General features: G+C 40.2%; 1 protein-coding gene across 1 annotated transcript in view; it reads right to left on the bottom strand.

Annotated features, from left to right (window-relative positions):
• Positions 1-13,637, bottom strand: part of MTHFD1L (methylenetetrahydrofolate dehydrogenase (NADP+ dependent) 1 like) — a 147,165-nt gene that overhangs the window by 83,614 nt on the left and 49,914 nt on the right. The window contains exons 19-20 of the mRNA XM_038133603.1: positions 10,833-10,901; positions 3,459-3,570 (exon numbers count right to left, since the gene is read on the bottom strand). Coding sequence (XP_037989531.1) covers positions 3,459-3,570; positions 10,833-10,901 — 181 coding nt within the window. The remainder of the gene's footprint in view (positions 1-3,458; positions 3,571-10,832; positions 10,902-13,637) is intronic.

The raw sequence follows: 13,637 nt of genomic DNA, 5'->3' as shown, positions 1-13,637 counted from the left end.
CACAACAGGATTCAATGGTTAAACTTCATTTATATTTTCTTTAAAGCAGACTGTCTACATCACTGTTACCTGACACTACTCAAAAGGCACAGCACGATGCCATTCCAGCTGAAAAGCAAGCAGAGAAACAGGCAATGCAGGGTAGAGAGAAAAAGTAAGGTTTAAAAATAAATTTTAAAAGAACACTTTGAGAAGGTTTCTTTTTTTTTTTCCTTTTTTTCTTTTTTCCCTTGGCCATAGCACATGGTCACACAAGTAATTGGATCTACACAACAGATTGGTTTCTCACTGCTGGCTGTCCCAGCTCACCCTCTCCTGCACCAGCTCTGGTGTTTTTGTGACTCTGGGCTGAACTGCTTCTGTGTTAAGTCAGCAGAAAACTAAGCCAACAAAAAAGGCAATAGGTTTCTGCTGGGATGTCATGCAAAAACAGTTGAGCACAGGCTGAGAAAGGAGACAGGCTTAGCTGCCCTGGCAATGCAGGCTCAGTCTGGTCAGCGAGTGCATCCACAGTAGCTTTACTGGCGCTTGAAAGCTCCAAATGAGGCTTTAATACTATAAATATTTATTTCAGCAAAAACACCATCTTATGTGGCATTATCTCATCTTCCCCCTGTCACACAAAGCTGTTTGCCCAGACACTGTCTGTTGAGGGGGAAGGAAAGGCTTTTTTTTTGTTGTAGTTGTTTTCAAGCCTCCAGCTCAGCTTGTCATGTGGCTCTGTGAACAGGTGTGCTGCTGAAACAGAGGGGCTGCAAAGGACTGGAAACAGGCAGCTGGAGGAAGGAGAGTGCTTAAACCAGGACAGAGAGTTAAAAAAGTCTGTGTTTGTAAAACTGTTGCAAATTCAAACCATGCTATTCTCCTTAGTACTGTCCACACACTTAACAGGAAATTCTGCTCTAAAATAAATATGGTGTAAGTGAAAAAAAAAAAAAAAAGAAATAGATATAAACACTAAATATATTAAAAATATTAATTATATATTTTTATATCATCATCCCATCTCACAGTGAGCGAGCTAACATATGTACATTAAGATATTTATTCAACTATTCAGGAAAGTAATTTAATTGCAGAATATGTCACAGATTTCTTATGTTCCTACTTTGGATGCAGCTGAGAGTAATCTCATAGTCCGTGGTCCCTCAAATGTCTCTCCCAGCCACATGGTTCTGCAAGATTCACCTTACTCTATTCCTAGCACCTTTAGAATTCTTTCCTGAGCTTATGCAACTAAGAGACATGGCAGGACTGTAATCACTCATGCAAGATTTAATGAGTGCCAGATCTAGTGCATGAGAACACTCCTGAAAGGGAAATGTAGAACAGTGAAAATTTCTACTTTTAGCAGGAGTGAATAAACTTACTCAGCTACTTCCCTAACTGCAGCATAGCTGTCCTGCACCCTGGCTGTCTGAATTAGCAACAGGATCAGCTTTCCCCTTGGAATTTCAATGGCCATAGAAGGCTCAGGCAAACTCCTGTGAGCAGGAATGCAGTGGACTTTCTCGCTACCTGCTTTGCTGTGCAGATTCACAAGACACTGGGACCTCCATCTCCTCCATCTGTATGGATGTCACCTCAGGGTGGACTGGTGAGCACTTTGTAGCTGTCATTTTAGACTTCAGTTGTGTAGGGCAGGATAGGACAGTATTTAATAAACCAGCGTAGTCTCTGCCCATGTGCTCTGACTAGTTACCAGAAAAAAATATTTTTTTAAACTATAAAGCTTATGGTAATTATGACCATTAGAACAAATATTTACACTTGTGACTACCTGCAAAGTTTATTTAAGTAGGCGACTCTAAGAACTATTGCTTTTAATAATCTAACAAAGGACTACAAATCATGCTGAAGTTCCTGGCTTTGCAGAGCAAAGGCAGTCTTATTCTGAAGCCAGTTTCATGGGGATTTGTGTTCTGTGGGATAGAATCTGAACAAGAGCCTTTAGCTGGCAACACACAAAGGTTTTCCTATATTGAAGCTACGCTGCTTTGTCTCCCAGCAGAGAAACTGGAGCCAAAGACAAACAAAGCAGAAAAGAGCGTTAAAGACAAACAGGTGGATAAGACTGAAAAAAGCACAAGAAATGCAAGGATATGCTCTCTGTGCCTGAGGGACACACTCAATGGAAGGGAATCCAAATCTAAGGCAATACATTTTGGACTCTGAAACCTGGATCAAGACTCAAGACTGTTGCCAACATACTTTCATTCAACTGATATACAACTGACTCCTCACTCAAAAAGATTGCACACTGCAGAAACAAAGTCACTTCACATGGCTTATGAAAAATGTTAGCTACCCTAAATTCTTTTGCTCTTCATTCCACAAAGCCACGTAACAACAAACACAGCCCAATGAAATAGGAATTCAACTATCATTAAATAAATGTATTCAGAATGCAAAATGTTCTTCTTTGAATGGATGTTTGGTTAATAGAGGGAAATAAACAGACCTTTAAGCTCTGCAACACTGTAAAAAACAATCCTTTCCTGTATGTAGGTATGATATAAGCATATACATGCATGTTTCTGTACTAGTTTGCATAATAAACCTCATGTTTCACATTGCTGCATCTTTTCAAGAGCATTGTTCCACACGCACTCAAACCTGTTCCACAGGTACTCAAACTTCAGCTTTAGGATTAATGCAATCCAACCTGGGTGTTCAGGACTCAGAAGAGAATGGCTGCAGCAGTGCAAAGGCATCACCACCACAGTGAGGGGGCTGCAACGCCCCTTTTATTTAATTAATTTGCAGTTTTAAACACTCACAACAATTTTTATAAAAGCCAGTTCATTGTTCAGCCACAAGTTTATTTTGCCTGCAACTGTAAGCTCTGTGTGTCTATTGTTGCTTGTGAAGGCTGAATTCCTAATACAAAAAGAGTCAGCCCACTCAAATGCTTTCATGGGAACATAAGGGCCTCACGGTGAGGTTTGACAATGCAGCTGGACCAACCGAATGGCTCACAGCCACAAAATGAGGCAGTATTAATATTTTCTCTACCACCTTGCCTCTGCACTGGCTCAGGGGCATCTGACCTCTGATTTGGCTGAGTTTACTGAACTGGGAGAGAAATAATTCATCAGGAAAAAAAGAATGGTTTCTGTTGGTTTATCAAGTGAGGCCAGATGAATACTAATAGAATGAACAACAGGACACCTCTTTTAATGCAATCCAGTCATTTGACTGGTTCAGCCACCTTGTGGAGTGAACAGGTCACTTGTGAGTCAAACATGGTGACAGGACCACGGTGACAGGACTTGAGACAAAAGGCAGGGTAAGAGAAGAAGTATTTTTGCCTTATTACACATTCACTTTAAGATTATTTTGTACTGATATTAATAATGAAGTAGTGTTCTTACCTTTAATTGCTAATTTTTCCATTCATTTGCATCATTGCCAATTTACTAACAGATCATAATACAACAAACTGAATATTTACTTACCTACAAATCCTTTCTCTCCAACTAATTTAAGAGCAATTTTATCTGCCAAAACAGAAGAATTTCCATGTGCAATGTTAGCAAAAGGTCCAGCATGAACAAATACTGGTGTTCCCTGGATGGTAAAGAAAAAAAAGTGTAAGTAATTCAATGCATAAAATTATAGTTTAACCCTAGCCAGTAACTAAGCCCCACACAGCTGATTACTCATTCCTCTATCAGTGGGATGGGGGAGCAAAACAGAAGGGTTAAAGTCAGAATACTCATGGCTTGAGATAAGGCAAATTTAACAGGTAAAGAAAAGACTTCACACACATGACTAAAGCAAAACAAGGAATTCATTCCTGCTTCCCATGGGCAGGCAGGTGTTCAGCCCAGGAAAGCAGGGCTCCATCATGTGCAATCGTTACTTGGGAAGACAAATGCCATCACTCCACATGTCCCCCCTTCCTCCTTCTTCCCACAGCTTTGTATGCTCAGGACGATGCCACATGGTTGGGAACACCCAGTTGGGGTGAGCTGTGTCCGACTGTGTCCCCTCCCAACATCTTGCCTACCTCACAGCCTGCTTGCTGGAGGGGTGAGAGAAAAAGCCTTGACTCTGAGCAAGCCCTGCTCAGCAATTACAAAAACATTCCTGTGTTACCAACACGTCTCCAGCACAAATCCAAAACACAGCCCCATACCAGCTGATGTGAAGATAATTAACCCTATCCCAGGCCAAACCAGCACATTACGTAAGAAACTCAACAATTTTTCAGACTTATCACAGATAAATCAAAGCACATATAGCAAGGAAGTGCTATTAGACAATTTAGGGGAACAACTCAGGTGCTTGAGACCTCATTTGCCTGCTTCATTCCTAGAAGGGTAATAAACAGTAGTGCAAACCTACACAACTCCTCACTCCACCTTGTACTAGTTCGTGTTTCATATTTCCACAGCTCTAATACTGTGATGTGCTATTCTGGCACATGTCCTGTTACAAAGCACTAAATGCAGCACTGCAGATACACAAGGAAGAGCCCAGCTCCAGCTCTTCTCCAGCCCTGTGTGTTCCTGTTTTCCTCACTGGCTGCAGCAGCCATTCCTGCACTGGCAGAGGAACCAGCAGAAGCTATGAGGGACCAGAGTCAAGGGTTAAGGGGCTGGAGAGGGAGATGGCAAGGGATGTGCTGGGGTGCAGTGGGGACACTGACACAATTGAAAACACATTCACTGCTGCTGGAAGCCCAGGTGCAGAGCAGAATTCTCCTGCACTAGACACCACCCATTTGTATTTAAACAGGTAAAATCGACAGAGTTGATTTTCCCTGTGTAAATACAACTGCATGGTATCTATGTCTAATGGCTTACTCCTTGCCTCTCCTTTCTCTGGTTTAGATCAGTTTTCCAAACTGAACCAGAGAAAGGAGAGGCAAGGAGTAAGCAAATTAACTATGTAGAGGGAATTTTTGAGGTAGGAAGCAGTTCTCAGCTTCCCTCTTATATTTTTGACAGGCACTCCAAGGAAAGGAAAAATTAGAAAATAAGCACTCTCAGAAAGGGATTAGGATTAGGTGAGATTACATTAACTGCTATTTTTCCTCTAAAACAGAATACACAATCAGACAGAAGAATGTCACTTCAGCTGTTCTAATACAAAATAATCAGGCAAACAAATGCCCATTGTGTTTATGCATCTTAAAGTGCCCAGCTCGTTAAAGAAAAGGTAGGCAGACAATTTTACATTATTTCCATTGATCCTCTTTTCACATTCTGTACTAGGAGATACTGCCAGCCCTCAAAATTTCAGGCAACCTAGTAGGCAACCTCCTTCAAGTTTTGACCAGAAACACCAGTTAAGGAGGACATTGTTCTGTGGGTCAGCTGCAGGGCACATCTAATAGTCCCCTGAACCACAGCTTGGAAACTATTAACCATAAAATACAAGTTGATTCTTCCTCCTCCCTTCCCCCAGCCACCAGTGTCCTAAGAAAACAATTTACATAGGAAAATCTCTATTTCACTGCTGTAATCTAAGTGATATTTTACAGAAAACATGGACATTTTAGTAATGATGACTAGAAATCATATACAAAACTGATATATCAACAAAAAGCATCTCTTCATATTGCTTCCTTTGAAGTAATAGCATGTAATTGATTGTTTTGCTCAGAGGAAAGACAAGTAACTTTTTAGCCACTGCCACATGCACACACACGGGTGAGAGCTATTCTCCAGGAATAACACAATTAAGCTACAGCTCACATAACTCCACCGTGTACATGCTGGAGTAGAAACAGGAGCCAAAAAAGTAAATGAAGGAGAAGTCGTGCCCTGTAACAAGAGAACTGATTAAATCTCTATAATCATAACATAGTGCTTACCTAGGGTTAGCTTTTTTTCTTGTTTTCTGTCTGCTAATGGACACATACTGCAATATCAACTGAGATTTTACACAGGTACACAAAAACTTAACACGAACTACATGTGCCTTTAAAGCTTCTTACTTGGGCATCAGACTAATAGGTGCCATGCAAAATATGTTATCCCTATCCCAAAGAGTTTGTAACATACAAAATCAAATGCAAACAACTTTCACCAAACTAAGCTGAAGCTTTACTTCTACTTTAATCCAGTATCTGACATTCAAATAAGTAGGACCACAAATTTTCAGCTACCAGACTCAGATCCATAAGGTTTATTCCAATTTGTCTTTTATTACTCAGTATTTTACTCTTCCATTTACTCTTCCATCTGGGTCTTATTAGAGCCCAGAGCACACACCAGGCAGATGTACGGACGGATGGACCCAGAGCCACTGCCAGTAACTGGGCAGCCCAGCACACACTGCAGCAGCTATGCAAAGAGAGGTGCCAGAAGGGTCTCTTCCTACATTTCCTGTGCTACTGTGCTTCCAAGAGTTCATCCACACAACATGGATAGGAAGGGAATGTGGACTGCAGGATCCAAAATCCAGAATACTGGAAGTCAAGAGGCTCCCATGACTAACTTGAAATCCAAACATACTACTAAATCACTGGCATAGACAGATGCTACCCTGGAGCTCTGAAATCCACCAGAAGGAAAGGAAGAGCAGTTGGAATGTTTTCTTACAAGAGCAATCCTGGAAGAAAAGTATCATCTAGGTACTGAAGAGAGGGAACTCCAGCAGGACCTTGGGAGCCTCAGGCACACCTTGGAACAGGGACAACAATGTCTTCTCAGGCCAGCTTTAATGACTGTGCCAGTCCATCTGTCCCACTTATTTTTGCTACACTCTTAACAAACTATATGGAGAACCCAACAGTGGCACAGGGATGCATTCTGCTGACTGTTTTCAGTACAGAAAATATTATTATCCAAGTTTCAGTAAAAGAAAATAAACCCTGAATGTCAATAAATATCTGAAGTTATCTGGCCGCTAGAAGGATGTTTATAATACTTATTACCATTCTTCTCTCATCTTTACTATGAGTGGCACTTCAAAAGTAACACAACAAACCACCCCAGAGCAGCCAGCCTGCAACTACAAAGAGTTGTCCCATAGAGCAGCTGCTCTGTTACGCGTGGTATAAATAAATGCTAAACATTAAGGGATCAGTCGACAAGAGAACAAATCTGTCATGAGAAACGTAGATAAACACTATGAAATCATTATGTACATTCCAAACAAAGTAATCTCAATTCTACAGCACTGGCTATAAGTAAGCTCCACTGAAGTCTGTGGTTATTGCAGATGGAGTGCTCTGTCTCTCCCATTTTCAGATTTTTACTGTCATTCCTGCATATAAAACACTGTCAATCACTAACACTTTCAGGCAGAATTTCTGGTGTCAGAGTAGCAGGACTGTGACGGAAAGCCACCCACCAAGAAACCTCTTTAAAAACCAGCAAATTAAAACACACATCAATTCACATATGAAAAAAAGCACTGACATAAGTTGCCAGTTCAGTTCCACACAGGACTGACATTTGGCCATTTTTGATTTATGACCTTCTAAGCCTCTTCTCCAGTGCATGCAGACACCCATATAAAGTTGGTGCAAATCTACCGAGCATGTTGTTGTTCTCCCTTTTCACAGGCCCTTAGAAGCAACTCCTCAGAATTCCACGGCTTAACACAATTCCCATCTACAGGCTTGTGGCCAGATCACAGAGGAGTGCAGCTGCACTGGCTACTTCTATCTGGCTGCTATCTCTGCAATGGCTCCTTCCAGTCACCGCTACCCACAGTCACTATGACTTACAAATTATGCCAAATCAACTCAGATATCCAGAACTCCTGCTCTCCCTCACCTGGCAGTCTTTTTGCCATCCCCCCAAAGTGATCTGGAAGATCTGCTTTGGTGAATAGTTTCCTCCCTAATTGCCAGACAGGTCCATAGCGCATTGTGAGCCGTATTTGTGTTCTCTGTAATCATATTATTCTGCTTTTTCACCACCTATGTAGTGAAAATTCCTAATTTTTCTGTTGTCAAATTGTGGTGCTGTTGCTAAAGATCCTTACACTTTTATGAAGAACTTATTCTCCCCAGAGGGATTAGGATTATGTTGCCCAATTACTACTGGTAACCTCTTTGGAAACTTAAGATGCTAACTTTTGGATGTTACTTATTAGGTTTATTTCAAGTGTAATGTAGGCTTCAGTCATCCTCATTTCTGATTTACAATTCACACATTCATCAGAAAGATGGCATTACCGATAGCAGAAGAAATATTATTACATCTACCACCCCAGGGTATACTAGGATAAGTTTGGTTTAAAATCCATCATGCTAGAGGGCCCTAAACTCACAAGTGGCTCACTAGAGTACATTCAAGTGTGCAGGGCACAACATCCTCCTTGTTCCCTTCCTTTTTCTTTTTATTTTTTAAACTGAAACTATTAAAAGTAGCACCTCTTACAGTTATTCAGATGAAGAATAAAAAATAATGAAGGGAGTTCAAGACCAGCAACAGCACAGGCAGTAGTAGAGTGGGCCACTCCATCCCCAGGAAGGTGAAGCGTGTCCTGGGGTGCATCGGGCTCAGCCTGGCCAGCCAGGCAAGGGAGGGGATTGTCCCACTCTGCTCTGAGCTGGGGCGGGCTCACCTCGAGTGCTGGGGGAAGTTTTGGGTGCCAGTGTGTAAAAAAAGACAAAGAGCGATTAGAGAGTGTCCAAAGGAGGGCAATGAAGATGGTGAAGGGCCTTGAGGGAAAGCGGTCTGAGGAGTGGCTGAGGTCACTTGGTCTGTTCAGCCTGGAGGAGACCGAGGGGAGATCTCAATGAAGTTACAGATTCCTCATGAGGGGAAGAGGAAGGACAGGCACTGATCTCTTCTCTGTGGTGACCAGTGAAAGGCTGAAGCTGACTCAGGGGAAGTTTATGTGGAATACTAGGAAAAGGTTCCTCACCCAGAGGGTGGTTGGGCACTGGAACAGGCTCCCCAGGGAAGTGGTCACAGCACCAGCCTGATAGAGATCAAGAAGTGTTTGTCTCAGTCTCATGGTGTGGTTCTTGGCTTTGGTGCTGTGCAGGGCCAGGAGCTGGGCTTGGTGATCCTTGGGCGTCACTTCTAACTCAGCAGATTCTGTGATTCTACATGACAGCAATGACACAGCCCAAAAGGACATCAGCCAAAGCACAGCACTATCTTTGAAAATATTTAGATAAACTGGGGATCTCCATTACTTGGATAGGTGACTCATATTAGCCTACAAGCCAGCAAGTATCCAAAGGGTGACAAAAATTCATCTTTAAGACTCAAAGTGGAGGAGTGGAGCACGAAACAGTCTTCTGAGCTGCTATGGTTTGCTATTTTAAAAATAACTTTGTGAGAAGAATTTAGGGGGAAAATGAATCTTTGGGTAATGTGGTCAGGGTCCTGCTAACAAGCAACAGTGTTTGATGAAAATTGGCAGATGTTTCAGTCATAGCATAGATTAGACTAGAAAAGAATACCACATAAAAGGCAGGAATTTTATTGCATAGAAATGTGAATATAAAGAAATGCAGGGAAAAAAATAAATGCATCTAAGTCCCAGAACCAAATGCCTATCGATCAAAAGAATCTCTTCTGACATTTATAATTGTCTTTCAGAACACTGCAACAAATACCACAGTATTTTCCAACAGATATGCAAAGTGCAAATAGAGTGACTAAACAGTCAGAATCAAAGCTACCTTGTCACTGATACTTAACACACACAATGTTATCCAAGTGGTGATTATAATACTGAGCTCTGGCCGTGACATTCTTAATGCTACGTGACCTCCAGTTTCTGCTATTGGATGTTAAAATTATCACACACACACACATACATTCTTCATGCAGCCACATGAAAAAACGGGTTTCCTTTGCAGGGGAAAATAATTAAGATGGCTATAATAAAATAACATAGACTTAAATTCTGTTTTTCGAATATTCCCCGAGACTAGGAAGTTGTCCCCGTCCAAACTCAAAAGCAAAAAGATAGTTACAGCTTCAACATGCTGTAGAAAATGTGACATTTTTATCAACTGGTGATTGCACTGGTATCTTTCTGCATTCTTCAGCTTTTCATCATATCAAGAATCACAGTGAAATATCCCAGCTATGTAATTTTGATGGTCAAATGAAAAAAAATATAGACACTGATTTTTCTCCAAGTGCATTTGTTTTCAAAGCTGCTTCATTATTTTCTCATTTTTCTTTCTCCTTCTCCCCTTGAATGTTGCTCATCAGTTTCCCATCAAAACATCAATACCAGACTGCCCAGGCACGAAGTTAGCTTACACTAATTCTACATTCTTTAAGCTTTTGGAAGAAAGCTCACTAGGGTAGGTGTAAAACATTGCTCTCATAGTCCATGAAAGCTTCATTTAGCCCATGAAGGCACTGTGGCAAGATAGAGTGGCTGGGAGCCGTCTTTTGAAAATGCATAAACAGCTGAAAGGACCCTTCTGTGATTTGGCACAAATTGTAGCATGGATTAGAATGGCCACAGCAAAGCACCTTTTTTGCACACAAAATGCTGGGCTGCGGGAATCATCATGAGAACATACAAAGAAATACACAAAAAGGATGCTTCCCTGTAAGAACTAGGTGGGAAATAGTAGTAAATCTGTGACTTAGAAGATGAACCTGCCTCCCATTGTGCTCAGAAGCAGCTCAACAATTCACCGCAGCTTGTTTGCAACACTAGGTAAAATTATGACTATAGCCAGATCTCAAAAAAGGAAAAAAACAACAAAAATATATAAATACAGGTAGAGTTGAATAGTTAACATAAAGAAATGAATGTTTGCTAGAATGTTTTTATGGATCAGACCCTGGCTTGAACTTTGAAAGTGAAACACAGTTGCTGAAGGCAAGCATGATCAGCACAGTATGGAATCTGAAAGTTGGAGAAGGGCAGTAAGCCATACTTACCTCTAATGTCTGCATTAGCGTGGGCTTAATTGCATCTTTCATCAAAACTGCCAAAGCACCAGTTACTCCCTAAAAGACAAGAGTCCACATTTTAAGGAAGGCAATTCTAAGGTGCAACATTTCCAAGTTACACTTATAGTTTAAAAACCCTTACAGTTCAAAGCAGTGCTGCAGTAATGCATAAAGAATTTAAATATTACCTCAAGATTTAATTTAATTTAAATATTACCTCAAGACTTCTAAAATTCTGTATTTATAGTGTGTCTAAAACAAAAATTATTTTATTCCGAATGCACTTAAAAGACAACAGGTAACTTCTTTGTCCTATTTCATGGAAAGATCAGAAACAGAATTAAATGATCAGCATGAAGATGTTCAAGGTAACAAAAGATGAACTGCCAAAGGCCACTGAGACCTGAGAAAACAAGAAGGCAACAGCTTGCTAAAACTGCTTAAAGAAATGACAGATGTATTTCTTCCATGACAGAATCTACAGCATAAATCAATAGCTAGCAACAACCAGAAAGAGTATTTTTCAAGACTTGTACAAATATATACATAACAGATACAGGATGAAAGCAGCCAGAGGTTACTAGGGGCAGATCAGAAATACATCACAAGAGCAAAAGTTAGAGGTGCCTGACTGTGATGATGAGATCACAAAAGGAGTTGAGCAAACTGCTGCATTTGGGTTGCAAAAAACTTTACTCCTCCCTAAAAATTTTGTTGAAGTATAAATTTCACACTGACTGACCTTAAAATAAATAAAAGTCGTAACAACCCTCTACACCAAATTTCAATGCTCATTCTAGAAAAAAAAAGGCTACAGAGTGAGCACTATCAGATTTTATGAAGAGTGCCATCTAGAAACCACCAACATATGCTGAAATTTATTCTTGAATTACTTTGATTTTGAGATGATGGTTTTCGTTTTGAAAGAACTAGATCATGCTTCAAAAAAACCACAGTAGTGTTATAAAGAGTGGTTCATAGACTTGCCAGAAAACGCAAAAAAGAAGAATATATTTTTGTATTAAAAAGAAATATGAAAAAACAAAAATCCTAGCTGCTATAAGTTGTTTAAAATGAAGATTAAAAAACATGGGTACAATATCCAAGTTGCCTATAAAGAGATGAGCAATAATATTCATATAAAGAAAAGCAATAAAAATAGTGCCTTTATGATTCCCAACACAGGTTTTGTCAACTAACCCCAAATTTGAGCAATCAAAGTCTGCGTGAAAATTTTGATGGCAACAGATAAGACATAAAAGTATGTGATGATTAAGTGCAGTATTTTCTAAAATAAAATTTTCCCCTTTCTGAGAATTACTTCTGAGCACAGACTTCAGACGAAAATGACACAGAAAATTTGGCCTTAGATAAAACTGAATTGAAACCAAAATATTAAAAATGGCTTCTACTGATGCATAGCAAGAGTTTCCTTGGAGAACAGTGAAGGAGAGAGAGAAGGAAAAGATTTTTCTTTGCACTCTGCATCTCCCACTATTTACAAAACCCAATGGATCCACAAAGATATGAGAAGCTGATAGCAAAACAGTGTAGTTTTTTATCTTCTGAATTAGATTGCTGTTTCTTAAGATGTTAATTTTAGAAGCTAGGATTAAAATGCAAGGACACATAAGCACTCCAGCTCTTGCAAAATGGTGAGACTCAACCACCTCCATAAAAACAGTCTGGTGCTATGTTGTTGATATACCCAAAAACCTCATTTCTAGAGGAAAAAAAAAAAGCCAAATGCAAAACTTTACATTGGGTCTTTCAGGTGGTCAACAGCAGAAATAACTACCTGAGCAACCACGGATCAGCCCTACTGGAAAGGAGACTTGGGGGAAGAAGTGAAAAATAAAATCAGGACACTTTTCCCCCAGTTTCTTCCCCTGCTCCTTCTAGATAATAATGCCTCAAATCCCATCTCCTTGGTCTTCTGATGTCTTCATCAATCTGATAAAAACAGTGAAGTAAGAAACCACTTCCTCTGCATTTGAACTTTTTGGGAGATATTACTTATGCATTATGTCGGAAACACTAGACACACCTTCTGGACACAACTCCTCATTTTATCTGAAGCTGAAAGAAAAAAAGATGTAAATACTCCAATAGGCATATCTTTTACCTCCCATGGCTCTTAACCAGGTTTGGTGTCAAGAGCAGTCCTTAATAGCTAAACAAACTTTTTTTAGGTTTTCATACCTATCAGACACTGAGAATGAAGTTTTCATCTCTTTGTATACTCAATCCTCCAAGTATCTAATATACAATTCCAACAGCTCACTCCAAGTCCTGGATCTGATTCACAAAGCTGTTTAAGGAATCAGGTTCCTATTTCCAATTCAGAACAAGTAAACTTCTTATAAAAGAGTTAGGGGCTTTGACACTTACACACCAATTAAGCTTGCGAGAGCCCAAAGATCATTAGATTTCCACTAACTCACTGTCAGAGGAAAGAAACAGGGCTCTGAATCAATTGTATACAGATGTTCAACTTTTCTGGGTTCCTTCCTGGAAATGATCACAGGTATTCCTGAAAAATAATGCTCCTTCCATCTCTCCAGCAGCCATCAGGGCAGGTATGCTCCCCAGGACAGCACAAATCACAGAGCATTAAATAAATTATACACGTGACACAGGAAAGGCAAACTTGGATGAAAATCCAAAATACTTTCAAAGCAACTTCCAGTGGAGCAGTCTCTGAAGTCTATCAAGACTGGAAATGAAAGCCAACACTGGATGACAAGGGAAGTGATTGAAAGTAACTACTATGAAATGAATAAAGGCTACACA

The sequence above is a fragment of the Motacilla alba genome, chromosome 3 (genome assembly GCF_015832195.1).
Source record: "Motacilla alba alba isolate MOTALB_02 chromosome 3, Motacilla_alba_V1.0_pri, whole genome shotgun sequence".
Taxonomy (NCBI): domain Eukaryota; kingdom Metazoa; phylum Chordata; class Aves; order Passeriformes; family Motacillidae; genus Motacilla; species Motacilla alba.
The sequence above is the reverse complement of the archived record's forward strand: the minus strand, read 5'-3'. Positions and strand labels throughout refer to the sequence as shown.